Source organism: Bombina bombina, chromosome 5 (assembly GCF_027579735.1).
Source record: "Bombina bombina isolate aBomBom1 chromosome 5, aBomBom1.pri, whole genome shotgun sequence".
Lineage (NCBI taxonomy): Eukaryota > Metazoa > Chordata > Amphibia > Anura > Bombinatoridae > Bombina > Bombina bombina.
The window spans coordinates 976,225,658-976,249,381 of record NC_069503.1 but is presented as its reverse complement, the minus strand read 5'-3'; the positions used below and the strand labels follow the sequence as shown (position 1 = coordinate 976,249,381).

The following is a 23,724-nucleotide window of genomic DNA, read 5'->3' as shown; positions in this document are numbered from 1 at the left end:
CCATTAGATAAACAAAAATGGAACAACTTATTGAAATACAGCTATCATGCCTAATTTTAGTCACTGTATTAGTTACATTTTAGGTGATAGTAGTGCAATATCACAATATTTTTTTTTTTTTTAGATTTTTTACTAAATTAGTTATACACAATTCAATTTTCATGACACTAACATGGTTTGTGTTTTACTGCTTATTTATTTTGTACATAATTCTTAGTATAGTTCCTCCTTCCTGACTAACAAATTAATCTAGAACCATTGAGCCAGCACTCCACGTCTTGGTTGCTAGTTTATCTTTAAAGGGACAGTTAACACCAGAATTTTTGTTGTTTAAAAAGATACATAATACCTTTATTACCCATTTCACAGTTTTGCATAACTAAAACAGCTATAATAATACACTTTTTACCTCTATGATTAACTTGTATCTAAGCCTCTGCAGACTGCCCCGTTATTTCAGTTCTTTTGAAAGACTTGCATTTTAGCCAATCAGTGCTTACTCCTAGGTAATTTCGTGTGTGTGAGCTCAATGTTATCTATATGACACACATTATCTAACGCCCTCTAGTGGTGAAACACTTTCAAAATGCATTTACATAAGAGGAGGCCTTCAAGGTCAAGGTAAGACATTTGTATATGAGCCTACCTAGGTTTAGCTTTCAACTACCAAGAGAACAAAGCAAAATTGGTGATAAAAGTAAATTGCAAAGTTGTTTAACCCTTTAAGGACACAGCTTTCAGTTTGCTCAATTGTTTTATGACAGAACAAATCTGTCATATGTCCTTAAGAGGTTAAAATGACATGCCCTATTTGAATCATAAACATTTATTTTGGACTTGACTGTCCCTTGAAGGCAAAATATAATAACATCATTTACATAATTGAAAGAAATGTTATCCCAACCCACTTAAAAAAAAGACAGTCCAGATATTGCAAATAGCTGTCTGCACAAATGAAAAAGGTATGTAAATAATTATTTGTCAGTTTAAAGTGATGATAATTCCTAGCCTTTAAAATGCTAGGATTTACCAGTTTTATAACTAAAGGGACTCATGAAGTTGTAATTCACTTGCTCATCTTGACAAAAAATATCAATATAAATATTTTAGTCTTACAGATAAGAAATTATAAGGAAGGAATTAAAATATTCCATGATTTTCTATTTTAACAAAATCAATTTTTGTATTATATCAAATGCTCTAAGTAGGATAAGGTCTATTTTCATTGTTCTTTATTGACCATATATAACAATGACATTACAAACAAAGCAATAAAGCGTTGTACATAGAAACATACGTAATAAGTTTGCATTATATTTTTTGTAAAAATAAGAGAGAAAACAATATAATTGCAAAAGAACTTGTGATACTTCGTAGAAAAATATATGGATGATATACGGAATAACGATCTAGAATGCTAACTTTTTTTGTATTACACAATAAAAATTATAACTATAACAAGGAGGCATTACATTATGTGTGGACTAAATACTAGAAGTAATGAAGTTACTTTGTAAACTTAGAATTAATATATGGATCCAATAAAAACATAATATCATAAGCCTCTTATATATACATATACAGTATCTCACAAAAGTGAGTACACACCTCAGTTTTTTGTAAATATTTAATTATATCTTTTCATGTGACAACACTGAAGAAATGACACTTTGCTACAATGTAAAGTAGCGAGTGTACAGCCTGTATAATAACTCAACACACAGCTGTTAATTTCTAAACCGTTGGCAACAAAAGGGAGTACACACCCCTAAGTGGAAATGTCCAAATTGGGCCCAATTACCCATTTTCCACTCCATAGTGTCATGTGACTTGTTAGTGTTACAAGGTCTCAGGTGTGAATGGGGACCAGGTGTGTTAAATTTGGTGTCATCGCTCTCACACTCTCTCATACTGGTCACTAGAAGTTCAACATGGCACCTCATGGCAAAGAACTCTCTTAGGATCTGAAAAAAAGAATTGTTGCTCTACATAAAGATGGCCTAGGCTATGAGAAGATTGCCAAGATCCTGAAACAGAGCTGCAGCATGGTGGGCAAGACCATACAGTGGTTTCACAGGACAGGTTCCACTCAGAACAGGCCTTGCCATGGTCGACCAAAGAGGTTCAGTACATGTGCTCAGCATTATATCCAGAGGTTGTCTTTGGGAAATAGATGTATGAGTGCTGCCAGCATTGCTGCAGAGGTTGAAGGGGTAGGAGATCATCCTGTCAGTGCTCAGGCCATATGCCGCACACTGCATCAAATTGGTCTGCATGGCTGTCGTCCCAGAAGGAAGCCTCTTCTAAAGATGATGCACATGAAAGCCTGCCAAGCAGACTAAGGACATGGATTACTAGAACCATGTCCTGTGGTCCGATGAGACTAAGATAAACTTATTTTGTTCAGATTGTGTCAAGCGTGTGTGGCGGCAACCAGGTGAGGAGTACAAAGACAAGTGTGTCTTGCCTACAGTTAAGCATGGTGGTGGAAGTGTCATGGTCAGGCCCTGCATGAGTGCTGCTGGCACTGGGGAGCTACAGTTCATTGAGGGAACCATGAATGCCAACATGTACTGTGACATACTGAAGCAGAGCATGATCCCCTCCTTTCGGAAAATGGGCCGCAGGGCATGATTCCAACATAACAACCTCAAACACACCTCCAAGACGACCACTACCTTGCTAAAGAATCTGAGGGTAAAGGAAATGGAAGGGCCAAGCATATCTCCAGACCTAAACCCTATTGAGCATCATTGGGGCATCGGAGCCCAAGGTCTCTAACATCCACCAGCTCCCTGATGTCATCATGGAGGAGTGGAAGAGGACTCCAGTGGCAACCTGTGAAGCTCTGGTGAACTCCATGCCCAAGAGGGTTAAGACAGTGCTGGAAAATAATTGTGGCTACACAAAATATTGACACTTTGGACCCAATTTAGACATTTCCACTTAAGGGTGTACTCACTTTTGTTGCCAACGGTTTAGACATTAATGGCTGTGTGTTAAGTTATTTTCAGCGGACAGCAAAGTTACACTGTTATACAGGCTGTACACTCAATACTTTACATTGTGGCAAAATGTCATTTCTTCAGTGTTGTCACATGAAAAACAGAATTTATGTTTACCTGATAAATTACTTTCTCCAACGGTGTGTCCGGTCCACGGCGTCATCCTTACTTGTGGGATATTCTCTTCCCCAACAGGAAATGGCAAAGAGCCCAGCAAAGCTGGTCACATGATCCCTCCTAGGCTCCGCCTTCCCCAGTCATTCGACCGACGTAAAGGAGGAATATTTGCATAGGAGAAATCATATGATACCGTGGTGACTGTAGTTAGAGAAAATAAATCATCAGACCTGATTAAAAAAACCAGGGCGGGCCGTGGACCGGACACACCGTTGGAGAAAGTAATTTATCAGGTAAACATAAATTCTGTTTTCTCCAACATAGGTGTGTCCGGTCCACGGCGTCATCCTTACTTGTGGGAACCAATACCAAAGCTTTAGGACACGGATGATGGGAGGGAGCAAATCAGGTCACCTAGATGGAAGGCACCACGGCTTGCAAAACCTTTCTCCCAAAAATAGCCTCAGAAGAAGCAAAAGTATCAAATTTGTAAAATTTGGTAAAAGTGTGCAGTGAAGACCAAGTCGCTGCCTTACATATCTGATCAACAGAAGCCTCGTTCTTGAAGGCCCATGTGGAAGCCACAGCCCTAGTGGAATGAGCTGTGATTCTTTCAGGAGGCTGCCGTCCGGCAGTCTCATAAGCCAATCTGATGATGCTTTTAAGCCAAAAAGAGAGAGAGGTAGAAGTTGCTTTTTGACCTCTCCTTTTACCAGAATAAACAACAAACAAGGAAGATGTTTGTCTAAAATCCTTTGTAGCCTCTAAATAGAACTTTAGAGCACGAACTACATCCAAATTGTGCAACAAACGTTCCTTCTTTGAAACTGGATTCGGACACAAAGAAGGCACAACTATCTCCTGGTTAATATTTTTGTTAGAAACAACTTTCGGAAGAAAACCAGGTCTAGTACGCAAAACCACCTTATCTGCATGGAACACCAGATAAGGAGGAGAACACTGCAGAGCAGATAACTCTGAAACTCTTCTAGCAGAAGAAATTGCAACCAAAAACAAAACTTTCCAAGATAATAACTTAATATCTACGGAATGTAAGGGTTCAAACGGAACCCCTTGAAGAACTGAAAGAACTAAATTGAGACTCCAAGGAGGAGTCAAAGGTTTGTAAACAGGCTTGATTCTAACCAGAGCCTGAACAAAAGCCTGAACATCTGGCACAGCCGCCAGCTTTTTGTGAAGTAAGACAGATAAAGCAGAAATCTGTCCCTTCAAAGAACTTGCAGATAATCCTTTCTCCAAAAAACTCTGAGCCATCTCCGTGGAGATGTTGCCTGTGCAACGGCAAAGAGAATGACTGGGGAAGGCGGAGCCTAGGAGGGATCATGTGACCAGCTTTGCTGGGCTCTTTGCCATTTCCTGTTGGGGAAGAGAATATCCCACAAGTAAGGATGACGCCGTGGACCGGACACACCTATGTTGGAGAAAGATAAAATATAAAATATTTACAAAAATGTGAGGGGTTAATAACTTTAATATAGTGGCAGCGATATTGAGGTGCGGTGGAACAGAGGTTAATAAATTTAGTATAGTGGTGGCGATATCGGGAGCGGCAGATTAGGGGTTAATAACTGTAGGCAGGTGCCAGCGATGTCGGGGGCAGCAGATTAGGGGTGTTTAAACGTAGGGTTTATGTTAGGGTGTTAGGTTTAAACTGTATTTTTTTTCCCCCATAGACATCAATGGGGCTGCATTACGGAGCTTTTCTTTCCGTGATCGCAGGTGTTAGACTTTTTTCTGACCCGCTCTCCCCATTGATGTCTATGGGGGAAGTGTGCACAAGCACGTCAAACCAGCTCTTGTTTTTGGTGCAGTATGGAGCTTAAAAACCCCATATTGCATGCACAAGCCGGGTTTTGAAAAACTTGTAATGGCTGTGCTATAGGGGATTAAATAACGCCACTTTTGTTGCGTTAATTAATTTCCCTATAGCGCTCAAAACTCGTAATCTAGCTGTTTGTTTTTTACCTCTAAGCACACAGGAATACGTCAGAATTTGTTTTCCTTTTTTATTTTTTCGTAACAATATCAAAAACATACCAGAGCTAAAATGAGGGTTGTTTGGAGAAAAACTGTTGTTCCTCTGAAGTCTTCTATTCGACCGTTTGCCTGACCAGGGAATAGAAAGGACCTCAGGTTTTGCTGGGCCTTGCCTACAAATAAACAAGATTTGTTAACAAAATTTGATGCATAATAAAACTTAATAAAGACACAACAATAAAACCAAATACACATATTAACAATGCTAATAATATATAGTGAGAATGAAGAATTGATAGCTCCGACTCCCATATAAGCTCTGGGAATATACACTGGGGAATATATTATTAAATTTTTAAAACAAATGGACATTTTACTCATTATTCATTTATACATTATATATATCAGCCAGCAGTTAAGCACTGTTGGTAAAGATCTGCATACATTTTTGTAAAAGTATCTACAATAAACTGTTTAATGTTATAATTGTAGTTATTTTGTCTGAGGGGTCATTCTATGTCAAATCTACAAGGTCCTCAACCTCACATTATTTGCTTTTTTTTGGCACACTGAAAGGGCCACCTGAAGTATGAGCCCAAGCAAAATTGCCGGTCCATATCTTCTGTGTTTACAAAGTTATAGGAGTGCAAAATTTGCACTTTTTACCATTTATTTTTTCTTGTTAACTTAAACATTTAATATTTCAGTAACGAGTGCACTATAGAATTGATTTTGATTCTGGTATCTTTGGAACAGTCTCACAGAGCTCTTTTCGGATGAGATATTACTTGCCTATATTAGAAAAACAAATATCTGTAATCAATATTTTGGCTGCCATTTTATCAAAAGCTGGTCTTTAATTTTTTTCTAAAAAATATATGTTGTATATTTACCATTACTCATTACCTGTACCAAATTTGAAGATGTGATGCCACTGGGATCAAGCATTATGTTAGAGTCAGTGAAACAGGAAGTCTCATTTACAGTAATTTCCTTACTCCAGATAAGTTAAAAGATTTTCTTATTGGAGTGCAACACTAGGCTATGCAACTGCGGTTTGCGACTGGCACATTGCCAATTTGTGGCTACTAAGCAGGACTTTACCTATGTATTTTACCCAGGTTAAACACATTCAGCTAGATTACGAGTTTTGAGCGCTATAGGGATTTTACAGGTATTACAGGTTTTGAAAAAGCAGGCTTGTGCGGGTGATATGGTGGCGTTGAGCTCCATACCGCACCGAAAACAAGCGCTGCTTTGACATGCTCATGCACGATTTACCCATAGACATCAATGGGGAAAGCTGGCAAGAAAAAAGCCTAACACCTGCGATCGCGGAAACAAAAGCTCCGTAACGCAGCCCCATTGATGTCTATGGGGAAAGAGAAAATAATGTTTAAACCTAACACCCTAACATAAACCCCGAGTATAAACACCACTAATCTGCTGCCCCCAACATCGCCGCCACCAACATACAGGTTTTAAACCCTAATCTGCCGCCCCCAACATCGCCGCCACCTACATAAAACTATTAACCCCTAATCTGCCGCTCCCAATGTCGCCGCCACTATACTAAAGGTATTAACCCCTAAACCTCTGGCCTCCCACATCACTACCACTAAATAAATCCATTAACCCTAATGTAACCCTAAGCCTAACCCTAATACCCACTAACTTTAACATATTAAAAATATAGCTAAATTAAATTTACAATTATTAACTAAATAAACCTATTAACCCCTAAACCGCCAGCCCCCCACATCGCAACAAGCTAAATTAAAATATATTAACCCCTAAACCTAACCCTAACCTTAACCCCCCCCTAACTTTAACATAATTAAAATAGAGCTAAACTAAAGATACAATTATTAACTAAATAATACCTAACTAATGACTAGATTACGAGTTATGGGTGAAAATAGCAGCGTTATGGTTCTTTTTCACTACCGCTGCTATTACGTGTTTTGCAGATATATCTGTACCGCACACTTTTTTGTCCGTAACGTAACTACCGCAGCTTTCAAAAAGTCCTTTTTCAATGGGACTTCCAAAGCGCTGGTATTACGATTTTGCCTGTGAGCGGTACAGCCCATAACTACAAGATCTGTACCGCCACCTGAAAGTCAGTAGTTATAAGTTTTACGCTACAAAGCCGTAACATAAAACTCATAACTAAAGTGCTAAAAAGTACACTAACACCCATAAACTACCTATTAACTCATAAACCGAGGCCCCTCTGCATTGCAAATACTAAAATAAAATTATTAACCCCTAATCTGCCGCTCCAGACATCGCCGCCACTATAATAAACATATTAACCCCTAAACCGCCGCACTCCCGCATCACAAACACTAGTTAAATATTATTAACCCCTAATCTGCTGTACCTAACATCGCCACAACCTACATTACTGTTATTAACCCCTAATCTGCTGCCCCAAAAATCGCCGCCACTATACTAACGTTATAAACCCCTAAACCTATTCCTAAATGTAACCCTAACACCCCCTAACTTTAATGTAATTAAAATAAATCTAAATAAAAATTACTATGTTTCACTAAATTATTCCTATTTAAAACTAAATACTTACCTGTAAAATAAACCCTAAGCTAGCTACAATATAACTAATAGTTACATTGTATCTATCTTAGGTTTTATTTTTATGTCACAGGCAAGTTTGTATTTATTTTAACTAGGTAGACTAGTTACTAAAGAGTTATTAACTATTTACTAGCTACCTAGCTAAAATAAATACAAATTTACCTGTAAAATAAAACCTAACCTGTCTTACACTAACATCTAACCTTACACTACAATTAAATCAATTACATTAATTAAATACAATTAACTAAATTACAAAAAACAACAACACTAAATTACACAAAATAAAAAATAAATTATAAAATATTTAAACTAATTACACCTAATCTAATAGCCCTATGAAAATAAAAAGCCCCCCCCCCCCCCCCCAAAAAAAGAAAAATCCTAGGCTAAACTAAACTGCCAATAGCCAATAGGGCCTTTTTCAGGGTATTGCCCCAAAGAAATCATCTCTTTTACCTGTAAATAAAAATACAAATACCCCCCAACAGTAACACCCACCACTCACACAACCAACCCCCAAAATAAAAGCCTATCTTAAAAAACCTAAGCTCCCCATTGCCCTGAAAAGGGCATTTGGATGGGCATTGCCCTTAAAAGGACATTTAGCTCTTTTTCAGCCCAAACCCTAAGCTAAAAATAAAACCCACCAATAAACCCTTAAAAAACCCTAACACTAACCCCCGAAGATCCACTTACAGTTTTTGAAGACCGGACATCCATCCTCAACGAAGCGGCAGAAGTCCTCAGTGAAGCCGGCAGTCTTCATCCAAGCCGGAAAAAGTCTTCATCCAGACGGCATCTTCTATCTTCATCCATACGGCGCAGAGCAGCTCCATCTTCAAGACATCCGGCGTTGAGCATACTCTTCTCTTGACGGCTAACGAAGAATGAAGGTTCCTTTAAGGGACGTCATCCATGATGGCGTCCCTTGAATTCCGATTGGCTGATAGAATTAGCCAATCGGAATTAAAGGTGAAAAAACCTATTGCCTGATGCAATCAGCCAATAGGATTGATTCCAATCAGCCAGGATCGGTTCCAATCAGCCAATAGGATTGAGCTCGCATTCTATTGGCTGTTCCAATCAGCCAATAGAATGCGAGCTCTATCCTATTGGCTGATTGGATCAGCCAATAGGATTGAAGCTCAATACTATTGGCTGATTGTATCAGCCAATAGGATTTTTTCACCTTTAATTCCGATTGGCTTAGTTTTAAATAGGAATAATTTAGTTAATGATATTAATTTTTATTTAGATTTATTTTAATTACATTTAAATTAGGGGTGTTAGGGTTACACTAAGGGTTAGGTTTAGGGATTTATAACTAGTGGCGGCGCATAGTGGCGGCGACGTTTGGGGCGGAAAATTAGGGGTTAATAAGTGTAGGTAGGTGGCGGCGATGTCGGGGGCGGCAGATTAGGGGTTAATAACTGTAATGTAGGTGGCGGCGACATTGGGGGCGGCAGTTTAGGGGTTAATAACTGTATGCAGGTGTCGGCAACATTGGGGGCGACAGATTAGGGGTGAATAAGTATAATGTAGGTGGCGGCAATGTCGGGGGCAGCAGATTAGGGGTGTTTAGACTCGGGGTTTATGTTAGGGTATTAGGCGTAAAATAAATTTTCTTTCCCCATAGGAATCAATGGGGCTGTGTTACGGAGCTTTACACTCCTTTATTGCAGGTGTTAGGCTTTTTTTCAGCCAGCTCTCCCCATTGATGTCTATGGGGAATTCGTGCACAAGCACGTAAAACCAGCTCAAAGCAGCGCTGGTATTGGGTATGGAGCTCAATTTTGCTCAAAGCTCACATATTGCCTGCTAACGCCGGGTTTTTGCAAACCTGTAATAGCAGCTCTATAGGGAGGTGAGTTAGCACCGAGCCGCTCATAACGCAAAACTCGTAATCTAGCCGTAATAGTTATATTGTAGCTAGCTTAGGTTTTATTTTTATTTCACAGGTAAGTTTGTATTTATTTTAACTAGGTAGACTAGTTAGTAAATAGTTATTAACTACTTAATAACTACCTAGTTAAAATAAATACAAACTTACCTGTGAAATAAAACCTAACTTGCCTTACACTAAAGCCTAACATTACAAAAAAAAAAAACTAAAATTACTAAAAATAAAAATAACTAAATTACATAAAAAACAAACACTAAATTACAAAAAATAAGAAACAAATGATCAAAAATAAAAAAGAATTACACCTAATCTAATAGCCCTATAAAAATAAAAAAGCCCCCCAAAAATAAGAAAAACCCTAGCCTACAATAAACTACCAATGGCCCTTAAAAGGGCCTTTTGTGGGGCATTGCCCCAAAGAAATCAGTTCTTTTACCTGTAAAAAAAATGCAAATACCACCCCAACAGTAAAACCCACCACCCCCACAACCAACCCCCCCAAATAAAATAACTATCTAAAAAAACCTTAGCTCCCCATTGCCCTGAAAAGGGCATTTGTATGGGCATTGCCCTTAAAAGGGCATTTAGCTCTTTTACATTCCCAGACCCTAATCTAAAAATAAAACCCACTCAAAAAAACTTAAATAAACCTAACACTAACCCCAGACGATCCACTTACAGTTATTGAAGTCCCGCTTGAAGGATCCATTCAGCCGGCAAGAAATCTTTTAAGGTCCATAGTTTATTGTAGGCTATGTTTTTTATTTTATTTAGGGCTATTAGATTAGGTGTAATTCTTTTTTATTTTGGATAATTTCGTTTGTTATTTTCCGTAATTTAGTGTTTGTTATTTTTTGCAACTTATTGTTTTTTTGTTTTTGTATTTAGATACGTTGTCATTTTTAGAGTAGTTTTATTTTGATAGGGCTATTAGATTAGGTGTCATTCTTTTTTATTTTTGATAATTTGTTTCCTATTTTTCGTAATTTAATGTTTGTTTTTTTAAGTAATTTAGTTTTGTTTTTTTGTAGTTAGATACTTTTTGTAATTTTGTAGGGTAGTGTTAGGATTTTTTTAATGTGTAGTTAGTTTAATTGTAGTTTAATAATTATCTTAGTTTAATTGTAAGTTTAAAATTAATTTATTTAATTTGACATGTAAGTTTTAATTTAATTTAAGATAAGGAAATTATAATTTTAATATAAAGTTAGGGTCGTTAGGTTTAGGGGTTAATAGTTTATATCAGTATATTTTGTTGTGGGGGGCTTTCAGTTTAGGGGGTTAATAGTTTATTTAAGTATATTTTGTTGTGGGGGCTTGCGGTTTAGGGTTTATTATTAAGGTGGTGTGGGCAGAGGGCAGATTATTTTAAATAGTGTTTGCAATGCGAGAGGGCGGCAGTTAAGGGGTTAATAGGTTTATTATAGTGGCGACGATGTCGGGGAGCGGCGGAATAGGGGTTAATACATCTTAATAGTGGCAGCGATGTCCAGAGAGGCAGATTAGGGGTTAATAAATTTATTATAGTGTTTGCGATGCAGGAGGGCTTTGGTTTAGGGGTTAATAGGTAGTTTATGGGTGTTAGTGTACTTTTTAACACTTTAGTTATGAGTTTTGTGGTACAGCTTTGTAATGTAAAATGCATAACTACTGACTTTAGATGGGGGTACGGATCTTGTCAGTATAGGGTGTACCTCTCACTTTTTGGCCTCCCAGGCAAACTTGTAATACCGGCGCTATGGGAGTCCCATTGAAAAAGGATTTTTTTTAAAGTGCGGTACTGACGTTGCATGACTGGCTAAAAGGTGTGCGGTACACCTATACCGACAAGACTTGTAATAGCAGCATTAGGGAAAAAGCAGCGTTATGGGCCATAACGCTGCTTTTTCACTCATAACGCCAAACTCTTAATTTAGCTGATTGTTATCTAGGCTTAGTTATGCAAAAATGACATACTTTCAACAGTTAAATCATTCAACTACTGCATTACAATATACCATAAACAATACATAAATCACAATAATATGGTTAACACAGAAAATAATATAAACTAAAATCCACACACAAATAGTGATAACAATAGACAATTATGCAGGATATATGCAGCACATTGGTCTTTAATACTATAACTATTTTTGTGTGGTTTTTGTTGCACATTACAATATACATTTAAAGATCTAAAGACACAAGTCGTCATGATTCAGATAAATAGACTTTCCAATGTACTTATATTATCAAATTGACTTCATTCTATTGGTATCCATTGTTGAAAAGCATACCAAGATAGACGAAGGAGCAGCAATGCACTACTGGGAGCTAGTGGGTGATTGGTATATACACATGTCATTGGCTCACTAGGTTATTTAGCTAGCTCCCAGTAGTGCATTACTGCCCTGGAGCTGACTTTAATTATGTGTTTAACACCTCTTCAGGGGATAAACACAGTTATATACAAACAACTGTGCAATAATAAAATAATCTAACACATTACAGCATAGTCTTTTTGCACTTTTATGTCCCTTTAAGTTAGTGAAGGGTCATTGAAGTTGTGATGGAATATACAGTCGTATGCAAAAGTTTAGGCACCCCTGACAATTTCCATGATTTTCATTTATAAATAATTGGGTGTTTGGATCAGCAATTTTATTTTGATCTATCAAATAACTGAAGGACACAGTAATATTTCAGTAGTAAAATAAGGTTTATTGGATTAACAGAAAATGAGCATAATGCATCAAAATTAAATAAGACAGATGCAAACATTTTTTGCACCCCAACAGAAATATCGCAATAATATTTAGTAAAGCCTCCTTTAGCAGAAATAACAACCTCTAGACGCTTCCTATAGCCTGTAATGAGTGTCTGGATTCTGGATGAAGGTATTTTGGACCATTCCTCCTTGCAAAACATCTCCAGTTCAGTTAGGTTTGATGGTTGCCGAGCATGGACAGCCCGCTTCAAATCACCCCACAGATTTTCAATAGCAAATATACAGATTGGTCCTCAGCACTTTTTGTAATTAAATCTGTTTATTCACATAGGAAAGCTGTCCTATGTAAATAAACAGATTTAATTACAAAAAGTGCTGAGGACCAATCTGTACATTTGCTATTTGAATAAGGACCTGGCAGTGCCCTTGGGTCTCTCGTGCACTATTCCTAGAGTGTGCTGTTCCTGTTTGTCTTACTAACAGATTTTCAATGATATTCAGGTCTGGGGACTGGGATGGCCATTCCAGAACATTGTACTTGTTCCGCTGCATAAATGCCAGAGTAGATTTTGATCAGTGTTTTGGGTCGTTGTCTTGTTGAAATATCCAGCTCCGGCGTAACTTCAACTTTGTGACTGACTCCTCAACATTATTCTCAAGTATCTGCTGATATTGAGTGGAATCCATGCGACCCTCAACTTTAAAAAGATTCCCAGTACCGGCACTGGCCACACAGCCCACAGCATGATGGAACATCCACCAAATTTTACTGTGGCTAGCAAGTGTTTGTCTTGGAACGCTGTGTTCTTTTGCCGCCATGCATAACACCCCTTGTTATGACCAAATAACTCTATCTTTGTTTCATCGGTCCACAGCACCTTCTTCCAAAATGAAGCTGGCTTGTCCAAATGTGCGTTTGCATACCTCAAGCGACTCTGTGGCGTGTGTGCAGAAAAGGTTTCTTCTGCATCACTCTCCCATAGGCTGAATTGTTGAATGATGCACAGTGAAACCATCTGCAGCAAAATGATGTTGTACGTCTTTGGAGGTGGTCTGTGGGCTGTTTTTGACCATTCTCACCATCCTTTGCCTTCGCCTCTCTGATATTTTACTACAGGCTTTAACAAGAACTGTGCCTGTGGTCTTCCAATTCCTCACTATGTTCCTCACAGTGGACACTGACAGCTTAAATATCTGCGATAGCTTTTTGTAGCCTTCCCCTAAACCAAAATGTTGAGCAATCTTTGTTTTCAGGTCATTTGAGAGTTGTTTGAAGCCCCCATGTTGCCACTCTTCAGAGGAGAGTCAAAGAGAACAACAACTTGTAATTGGCCACATTAAATACGTTTTTTCATGATTGGATGCACCTGTCTATGAAGTTCAAGGCTTAATGGGCTCACCAAACCAATTGTGTGTTCCAATTAATCAGTGCTAGGTAGTTACAGGTATTCAAATCAACAAAATGACAAGGATGCCCAAATTTATGCACCTGTCTAATTTCGTTTTGACACATATTGCACATTTTCTGTTAATCCAATAAACCTCATTTTACTACTGAAATATTACTGTGTCCTTCAGTTATTTGATAGATCAAAATGAAATTGCTGATCCAAAAACACCCAATTATTTATAAATGAAAATCATGGAAATTGTCAGGAGTGCCTAAACTTTTGCATATGACTATTATCTACCTATAAAAAACAGTATATTTTTAATGTGTAATTATGCACTCATGTCAATCAAATCAAGCAATCAAATATAGTACCATGAAGTACACTGTACACAAGGGACAGGCTACCTAATTATACAGTAAATCCATGAGGTAAAAAATAAAATTATCATTTGAGTAAATGTATAAATCTTATTCCCTTCACATTCTCTCTGTGGGCCAATTAATTGGTAAATCCCATTCACTGCTCTTTTTTTGCTGCCAGTTTTCTGTACGTGGCCTTAAGACAGATTGCATTGTATAAAAATGGCTGTCTTGTGACAAACACAAAGAATGCTAAACGCAGATCAACTCCCATCAGATACTATTTGATTCAACATGTGACAAGCTAATATCTGCCGCCTACATTCTATTTCTCATCTCTTGAGACCCAAATGATTCTTGCTGAGCAATCACTGAGGTTTATCAAAATCCTTTTTTTTTTTTTTTAATTTCAAAACAACTATTTTATGATACATTGTTAAATCAACTTAGTAAAGCCGGAGAATATTGAAATAAAGATAAAACATAAATATCTGCATGAAACTGCAGCAGGCCATGATATTAAAAAAATAGGTTCTATTTAAAAGAGAATGTTTCAAAATGTGTTCTATGCGCTTCATGTTAGGTTCACATAAAATTTAAGTAGCTTTTACATAACCCTTTTATTAAAGGGATAATCAAGTCCAAAATAAACTTTCATGATTTAAATAGGGTATGTAATTTTTAACAACTTTCCAATTTACTTTTATCAGTAATTTTGATTTGTTCTCTTGGTATTCTTAGTTGAAAGCTAAACCTAGGCGGTTCATATGCTAATTTCTTAGACCTTGAAGGCCGCCTCTAATCTGAATGCAATTTGACAGTTTTTTCTCTTGTTAAGTGTATCCAGTCCACGGATCATCCATTACTTATGGGATATTCTCCTTCCCAACAGGAAGTTGCAAGAGGATCACCCACAGCAGAGCTGCTATATAGCTCCTCCCCTAACTGTCATACCCAGTCATTCTCTTGCAAGCCTCAACCAAGATGGAGGTCGTAATAGGAGTGTGGTGCTTTCAGTGGTGGCTGGTGAAGTTTTAGAATGGGGGTGCACAAGACCCTGCCCCTTTTAGAAAGCCAAGCCCCTTTGAAAAACATGACCCTTTTAAAAAACCACGCCCCTTTTAACAAGCCACACCCATTTTTAAAAGTCACACCCCTTTGCGAAAGTCTGCAGCTGTTAGAAAATATACAACTCAACTTGAAGTAATAGTTTAATATTTTGGCGGTTTTTATGTAATATTATATATATAACTTGTAGGTAGGTAGCTCTGCAGCTGTTATAAAATATACAACTCAACTTGAAGTAATAGTTTAATATTTTGGCGGTTGTTATCTAATATGATATATATAACTTGTAGGTAGGTAGCTCTGCAGCTGTTATAAAATATACAACTCAACTTGAAGTATTAGTTTAATATTTTGGCGGTTGCTATCTAATATTATATATATAACTTGTAGGTAGGTCGCTCTGCAGCTGTTAGAAAATATACAACTCAACTTGAAGTAATAGTTTAATATTTTGGCGGTTTTTATGTAATATTATATATATAACTTGTAGGTAGGTAGCTCTGCAGCTGTTATAAAATATACAACTCAACTTGAAGTAATAGTTTAATATTTTGGCGGTTGTTATCTAATATTATATATATAACTTGTAGGTAGGTAGCTCTGCAGCTGTTATAAAATATACAACTCAACTTGAAGTATTAGTTTAATATTTTGGCGGTTGCTATCTAATATTATATATATAACTTGTAGGTAGGTCGCTCTGCAGCTGTTAGAAAATATACAACTCAACTTGAAGTAATAGTTTAAATAGTTTGGCGGTTGTTATCTAATATATAACTTGTAGGTAGGTAGCTCTGCTGCTCTGCAGCTATTAGAAAATATCAACTAGAAGTTGAACTAAATTGTTAAAGAACTCCCTAAAAGTCCAGTATACTCCTAAACTTGCTAATCTCAGACTCAGACTGTGTCTGTTGTTTAAATTACAAGTAGAAAACTAAATTTATTTTTTAACACTAGTTCAAGTTCAAGACTCAACTCAAGTTACTCTATATCAAAAGCAATCTCAGACTCAGACTGTATCTGTTGTTTAAATTACAAGTAGAAAAATGAATATATTTATTTATTAACACTAGTTCAAGTTCAAGACTCAACTCAAGTTACTCTATATAAAAAGCAATCTCAGACTCAGACTGTATGTGTTGTTTAAATAACAAGTAGAAAAATAAAAATGTTTTTTTTAAAACACTAGTTCAAGTTCAAGACTCAACTCAAGTTACTCTATATAAAAAGCAATCTCAGACTCAGACTGTATCTGTTGTTTAAATTACAAGTAGAAAAAAAAAAAGATTTTTTTTCAACACTAGTAGTTCAAGACTCAACTCACTCAGTTACTCTATATAAAAAACTGCAGGCCTGCAGCAAAAATCATTAAAATATCTGCCCACAAACTGTCAAACAACTTACTGAACTAATATAATATAGTAGTATAAAATTTAATTAGTAACTATGTTCTACTAGATAGATAATAGAATACTAGTAGTTAGTGACTGTGAATCTAAAGTTAAGTTCTAAACTCTATTGCTAAGCTAAGCTAAGCTAAGCTAAGCTAAATGTAATAATGGCTAACTCTAACTAACTCACTCACTGTCTATTATTAGCCTAAGGCTATTTGCACACTGCAGCAGCAAATATGACTGTGTTGATGGCTGCCAGCAGGCAGCAAAACAAAATCGTTTTTTGCAGTTAACAGATTTTTGCACAACAGAGCTGAATCTAAAGTTAAGTTCTAAACTCTATTGCTAAATGTAATAATGGCTAACTGAACTCTAACTCACTCACTGTCTATATTAGCCTATATTTATTAATTAGCCTAAGGAGCCCTAAGGCTATTTGCACACTGCAGCTCAGGCTCAGCAGCAGCAAATATGACTGTGTTGACTGTTGATGGCTGCCAGCAGGCAGCAAAACAAATTCGTTTTTTGCTAACAGATTTTTGCACAACAGAGCTATGCAAAACGCCTCCTATCAGCTCAACGGCTATCTCCACAAAGATTTTCGCGCTGTTGAGCCGGGAGGAGCCTCGTGGGGACCATCACGTGAGCCAGGGAGCACGTGCGAGTGGGGGGTGGAGACTGGAGCCTGACTGTCAATCTATGACTCACAGACTCAGCCTCTCTCAGCCCCCTCAGGCAGCAGTGCAACGAGCGCCGTGGTGCTGTGGTGTGTGTGACGTCACGGACGTCAGCACACACTGAAGTGTCCACCCGGTCCTAGCTCCTGCCTCCTGCCTAATAAACTCAAATGTAACTGGTACCAAAATGAAAATATCTGATGTGATAGCATTGCAAGCAGCTTAAGCTGGCAGCCTGGCATCATGATCATGATACTGATAGTATACACTGCACACTGCACAATAAATATAATAAATACAATATAAAATAATATACATAAAAAATAAAAAATAAAATTTTTCATATTTTTTTTTTCCTGCTCATTTTTTTTTCCTGCTCATTTTTTTTTTCTCCCTCCTCTGCCCCCTGGGGGTTCACGTGCGACAGTGCACATATGGAGGAGCCTCCACTGGGTGTTTTATACTTAGTTTATTCTTCAATCAAAAGTTTGTTATTTTTAAATGGTGCCGGAGTGTACTGTTTATCTCAGGCAGTATTTAGAAGAAGAATCTGCCTGCGTTTTCTATGATCTTAGCAGAAGTAACTAAGATCCATGGCTGTTCTCACATATTCTGAGGAGTGAGGTAACTTCAGAGAGGGAATGGCGTGCAGGTTTTCCTGCAATAAGGTATGTGCAGTTAATATTTTTCTAGGGATGGAATTTGCTAGAAAATGCTGCTGATACCAAACTAATGTAAGTAAAGCCTTAAATGCAGTGATAGCGACTAGTATCAGGCTTATTAATAGAGATGCATACTCTTATAAAAATGTAATATAAAACGTTTGCTGGCATGTTTAATCGTTTTTATTTGTATTTGGTGATAAAACTTATTGGGGCCTAGTTTTTTTCCACATGGCTGGCTTGAATTTGGCCTAGTAACAGTTTTCCTTAGGCTTTCCACTGTTGTAATATGAGTGGGAGGGGCCTTTTTTTGTGCTTTCTGTGCAGCTAAAAATACTGACAGAGACATTCAGTTTCCCTCTGCATGATCCAGAACATCTCTGGAGGGCTCAAAAGGCTTCAAAGTCGTTTTTGAGGGAGATAAAAAGCCACAGTAGAGCTGTGGCAGTTGTGATTGTTTTAAAAAAAAAAAAAAAGTTTTTGTTTTTTATTATTCCAGTTTGGGTATTAAGGGGTTAATCATCCATTTGCAAGTGGGTGCAATGCTCTGCTAACTTGTTACATACACTGTAAAAATTTTGTTAGTGTAACTGCCTTTTTCACTGTTATTTCAAATTTTGACAAAATTTGTGTTTCTTAAAGGTGCAGTAACGTTTTTTATATTGCTTGTAAACTTGTTTAAAGTGTTTTCCAAGCTTACTAGTCTCATTGCTAGTCTGTTTAAACATGTCTGACACAGAGGAAACTACTTGTTCATTATGTTTGAAAGCCATGGTGGAGCCCCATAGGAGAATGTGTACTAAATGTATTGATTTCACCTTAAACAGTAAAGATCAGTCTTTAACTATAAAAGAAATATCACCAGAAGATTCTGACGAGGGGGAAGTTATGCCGACTAACTCTCCCCACGTGTCAGACCCTTCGCCTCCCACTCAGGGGATGCACGCTAATATGGCGCCAATTACATCAGGGACGCCCATAGCGATTACCTTGCAGGACATGGCTGCAATTATGAATAATACCCTGTCAGAGGTATTATCCAGGTTGCCTGAATTAAGAGGCAAGCGCGATTGCTCTGGGGTTAGGAGAAATACAGAGCGCGCAGATGCTGTAAGGGCCATGTCTGATACTGCGTCACAATATGCAGATCATGAGGACGGAGAGCTTCAGTCTGTGGGTGACATCTCTGATTCGGGGAATCCTGATTCAGAGATTTCTAATTTTAAATTTAAGCTTGAGAACCTCCGTGTGTTGCTTGGGGAGGTATTAGCTGCTCTGAATGACTGTAACACAGTTGCAGTACCAGAGAAATTGTGTAGGCTGGATAAATACTATGCGGTACCGGTGTGTACTGATGTTTTTCCTATACCTAAAAGGCTTACAGAAATTATTAGCAAGGAGTGGGATAGACCGGGTGTGCCTTTTTCCCCACCTCCTATATTTAGATTTTTTTTTCCAATAGACGCCACTACACGGGACTTATGGCAGACGGTCCCTAAGGTGGAGGGAGCAGTTTCTACTTTAGCAAAGCGTACTACTATCCCGGTTGAGGACAGTTGTGCTTTTTCAGATCCAATGGATAAAAAATTGGAGGGTCACCTTAAGAAAATGTTTATTCAACAAGGTTTTATTTTACAGCCCCTTGCATGCATTGCGCCTGTCATGGCCGCGGCGGCATTCTGGTTTGAGGCCCTGGAAGAGGCCATCCATACAGCTCCATTGACTGAAATTATTGACAAGCTTAGAACACTTAAGCTAGCTAACTCATTTGTTTCTGATGCCATTGTTCATTTGACTAAACAAACGGCTAAGAATTCCGGATTCGCCATCCAAGCGTGTAGGGCGCTATGGCTTAAATCCTGGTCAGCTGACGTGACTTCGAAGTCTAAATTACTCAACATTCCTTTCAAGGGGCAGACCTTATTCGGGCCTGGTTTGAAGGAAATTATTGCTGACATTACTGGAGGTAAGGGTCACACCCTTCCTCAGGACAGGGCCAAAGCAAAGGCCAAACAGTCTAATTTTCGTGCCTTTCGAAATTTCAAGGCAGGTGCAGCATCAACTTCCTCCGCTTCAAAGCAAGAGGGAACTTTTGCTCAATCTAAGCAGGCCTGGAAACCTAACCAGTCCTGGAACAAAGGCAAGCAGGCCAGAAAGCCTGCTGCTGCCTCTAAGACAGCATGAAGGAACGGTCCCCTATCCGGCGACGGATCTAGTAGGGGGCAGACTTTCTCTCTTTGCCCAGGCGTGGGCAAGAGATGTTCAGGATCCCTGGGCGTTGGAGATCATATCTCAGGGATATCTTCTGGACTTCAAAGCTTCCCCTGCACAAGGGAGATTTCATCTTTCAAGGCTATCTGCAAATCAGATAAAGAAAGAGGCATTCCTACGCTGTGTGCAAGACCTCCTAGTTATGGGAGTAATCCATCCAGTTCCACGGACGGAACAAGGACAGGGTTTTTATTCAAATCTGTTTGTGGTTCCCAAAAAAGAGGGAACCTTCAGACCAATTTTGGATCTAAAGATCTTAAACAAATTCCTCAGAGTTCCATCTTTCAAAATGGAAACTATTCGGACCATCCTACCGATGATCCAAGAAGGTCAGTACATGACCACAGTGGACTTAAAGGATGCCTACATTCACATACCGATTCACAAAGATCATCATCGGTTTCTAAGGTTTGCCTTTCTAGACAGGCATTACCAATTTGTAGCACTTCCCTTCGGGTTGGCTACATCCCCGAGAATCTTTACAAAGGTTCTGGGCTCACTTCTGGTGGTTCTAAGACCGCGAGGCATAGCGGTGGCTCCGTTATACAGGCGTCAAGCTTTCAAGTTGCCAAGTCTCATACAGAGATAGTTCTGGCATTTCTGAGGTCGCACGGGTGAAAAGTGAACGAGGAAAAGAGTTCTCTATCCCCACTCACAAAAGTCTCCTTCTTAGGGACTCTTATAGATTCTGTAGAAATGAAAATTTACCTGACGGAGTCCAGGTTATCAAAACTTCTAAATGCTTGCCGTGTTCTTCACTCCATTCCGCGCCCTTCGGTAGCTCAATGTATGGAGGTAATCGGCTTAATGGTAGCGGCAATGGACATAGTGCCATTTGCGCGCCTTCATCTCAGACTGCTGCAATTATGCATGCTGAGTCAGTGGAATGGGGATTACACAGATTTGTCCCCTCTGCTAAATCTGGATCAAGAGACCAGAGATTCTCTTCTCTGGTGGTTGTCTCGGGTACACCTGTCCAAGGGTATGACCTTTCGCAGGCCAGATTGGACAATTGTAACAACAGATGCCAGCCTTCTAGGTTGGGGTGCAGTCTGGAATTCCCTGAAGGCACAGGGATCGTGGACTCAGGAGGAGAAACTCCTTCCAATAAATATTCTGGAGTTAAGAGCGATATTCAATGCTCTTCTGGCTTGGCCTCAGTTAGCAACACTGAGGTTCATCAGATTTCAGTCGGACAACATCACGACTGTGGCTTACATCAACCATCAAGGGGGAACCAGGAGTTCCCTAGCGATGTTAGAAGTCTCAAATATAATTCACTGGGCAGAGTACCACTCTTGCCACCTGTCAGCAATCCATATCCCAGGCGTGGAGAACTGGGAGGCGGATTTTCTAAGTCGTCAGACTTTCCATCCGGGGAGTGGAAACTCCATCCGGAGGGGTTTGCTCAGTTGATTCATCGTTGGGGCAAACGAGAGTTGGATCTCATGACGTCTCGCCAGAACGCCAAGCTTCCTTGTTACGGATCCAGGTCCAGGGACCCAGAAGCGACGCTGATAGATGCTCTAGCAGCGCCTTGGTTCTTCAACCTGGCTTATGTGTTTCCACCGTTTCCTCTGCTCCCTCGACTGATTGCCAAAATCAATCAGGAGAGAGCATCGGTGATTCTGATAGCACCTGCGTGCCCACGCAGGACTTGGTATGCAGACCTAGTGGACATGTCATCCTTTCCACCATGGACTCTGCCTCTAAGACAGGACCTTCTGATACAAGGTCCTTTCAATCATCCAAATCTAATTTCTCTGAGACTGACTGCATGGAGATTGAATGCTTGATTCTATCAAAGCGTGGCTTCTCCGAGTCAGTCATTGATACTTTAATACAGGCACAAAAGCCTGTTACCAGGAAAATCTACCACAAGATATGGAGTAAATATCTTTATTGGTGTGAATCCAAGAATTACTCATGGAGTAAGGTTAGGATTCCTAGAATATTGTCTTTTCTCCAAGAGGGCTTGGACAAAGGATTATCAGCTAGTTCCTTAAAGGGACAGATTTCTGCTCTGTCTATTCTTTTGCACAAGCGTCTGGCAGAGGTTCCAGATGTCCAGGCATTTTGCCAGGCTTTGGTTAGAATTAAGCCTGTGTTTAAACCTGTTGCTCCCCCGTGGAGCTTAAACTTGGTTCTTAAAGTTCTTCAAGGAGTTCCGTTGGAACCCCTTCATTCCATTGATATTAAACTTTTATCTTGGAAAGTTCTGTTTTTGATGGCTATTTCCTCGACTCGGAGAGTCTCTGAGCTATCTGCCTTACAATGTGATTCTTCTTATCTGATTTTTCATGCAGATAAGATAGTCCTGCGTACCAAACCTGGGTTTTTACCTAAGGTGGTTTCTAACAAGAATATCAATCAAGAGATTGTTGTTCCATCATTGTGTCCTAATCCTTCTTCAAAGAAGGAACGTCTTTTACATAATCTGGACGTAGTCCGTGCCTTGAAGTTTTACTTACAAGGTACTAAAGATTTTCGTCAAACATCTACCCTGTTTGTCGTTTACTCTGGACAGAGGAGAGGTCAAAAAGCTTCGGCAACCTCTCTTTCCTTTTGGCTTTGGAGCATAATACGCCTAGCCTATGAGACTGCTGGACAGCAGCCCCCTGAAAGGATTACAGCTCATTCTACTAGAGCTGTGGCTTCCACCTGGGCCTTTAAAAATTAGGCCTCTGTTGAACAAATTTGCAAGGCCACGACTTGGTCTTCGCTTCACACTTTTTCAAAATTTTCCAAATTTGATACTTTTGCTTCTTCGGAGGCTGTTTTTGGGAGAAAGGTTCTTCAGGCAGTGTTTCCTTCCGCTTAATCCTGCCTTGTCCCTCCCATCATCCGTGTACTTTAGCTTTGGTATTGGTATCCCATAAGTAATGGATGATCCGTGGACTGGATACACTTAACAAGAGAAAACATAATTTATGCTTACCTGATACATTTATTTCTCTTGTAGTGTATCCAGTCCACGGCCCACCCTGTCCTTTTAAGGCAGGTCTAAATTTTAATTAAACTACAGTCACCACTGCACCCTATGGTTTCTCCTTTCTCTGTTTGTTTTCGGTCGAATGACTGGATATGACAGTTAGGGGAGGAGCTATATAGCAGCTCTGCTGTGGGTGATCCTCTTGCAACTTCCTGTTGGGAAGGAGAATATCCCATAAGTAATGGATGATCCGTGGACTGGATACACTACAAGAGAAATAAATGTATCAGGTAAGCATAAATTATGTTTTTTTACCTCTAGAGGGCGTTAGTTCATGTGTTTCATATAGATAACATTGAACTCACGCACATGAAGTTACCTAGGAGTGAGCCCTGATTGGCTAAAATGCAATTCTGTCAAAAGAACTGAAATAAGGGGGCAGTTTGCAGAGGCTTAGATACAAGGTTATTACAGAGGTAACACATGTATTATTATAACTGTGTTAGTTATGCAAAACTGGGGAATGGGTAATAACAAAGTTTATGCTTACCTGATAAATTATTTTCTTTCCTTGGCATGGAGATTCCACAAATCCATTATAATTACTAGTGGGAATTAAACTCCTGGCCA

At 38.9% G+C, this 23,724-nt stretch overlaps 1 protein-coding gene across 1 annotated transcript in view; it reads right to left on the bottom strand.

Moving 5' to 3' along the window:
* Positions 1–23,724, bottom strand: part of NECAB1 (N-terminal EF-hand calcium binding protein 1) — a 721,255-nt gene that overhangs the window by 116,078 nt on the left and 581,453 nt on the right. The window contains exon 7 of the mRNA XM_053715189.1: positions 5,181–5,293. Within this exon, the coding sequence (XP_053571164.1) occupies positions 5,181–5,293 (113 nt within the window). The remainder of the gene's footprint in view (positions 1–5,180; positions 5,294–23,724) is intronic.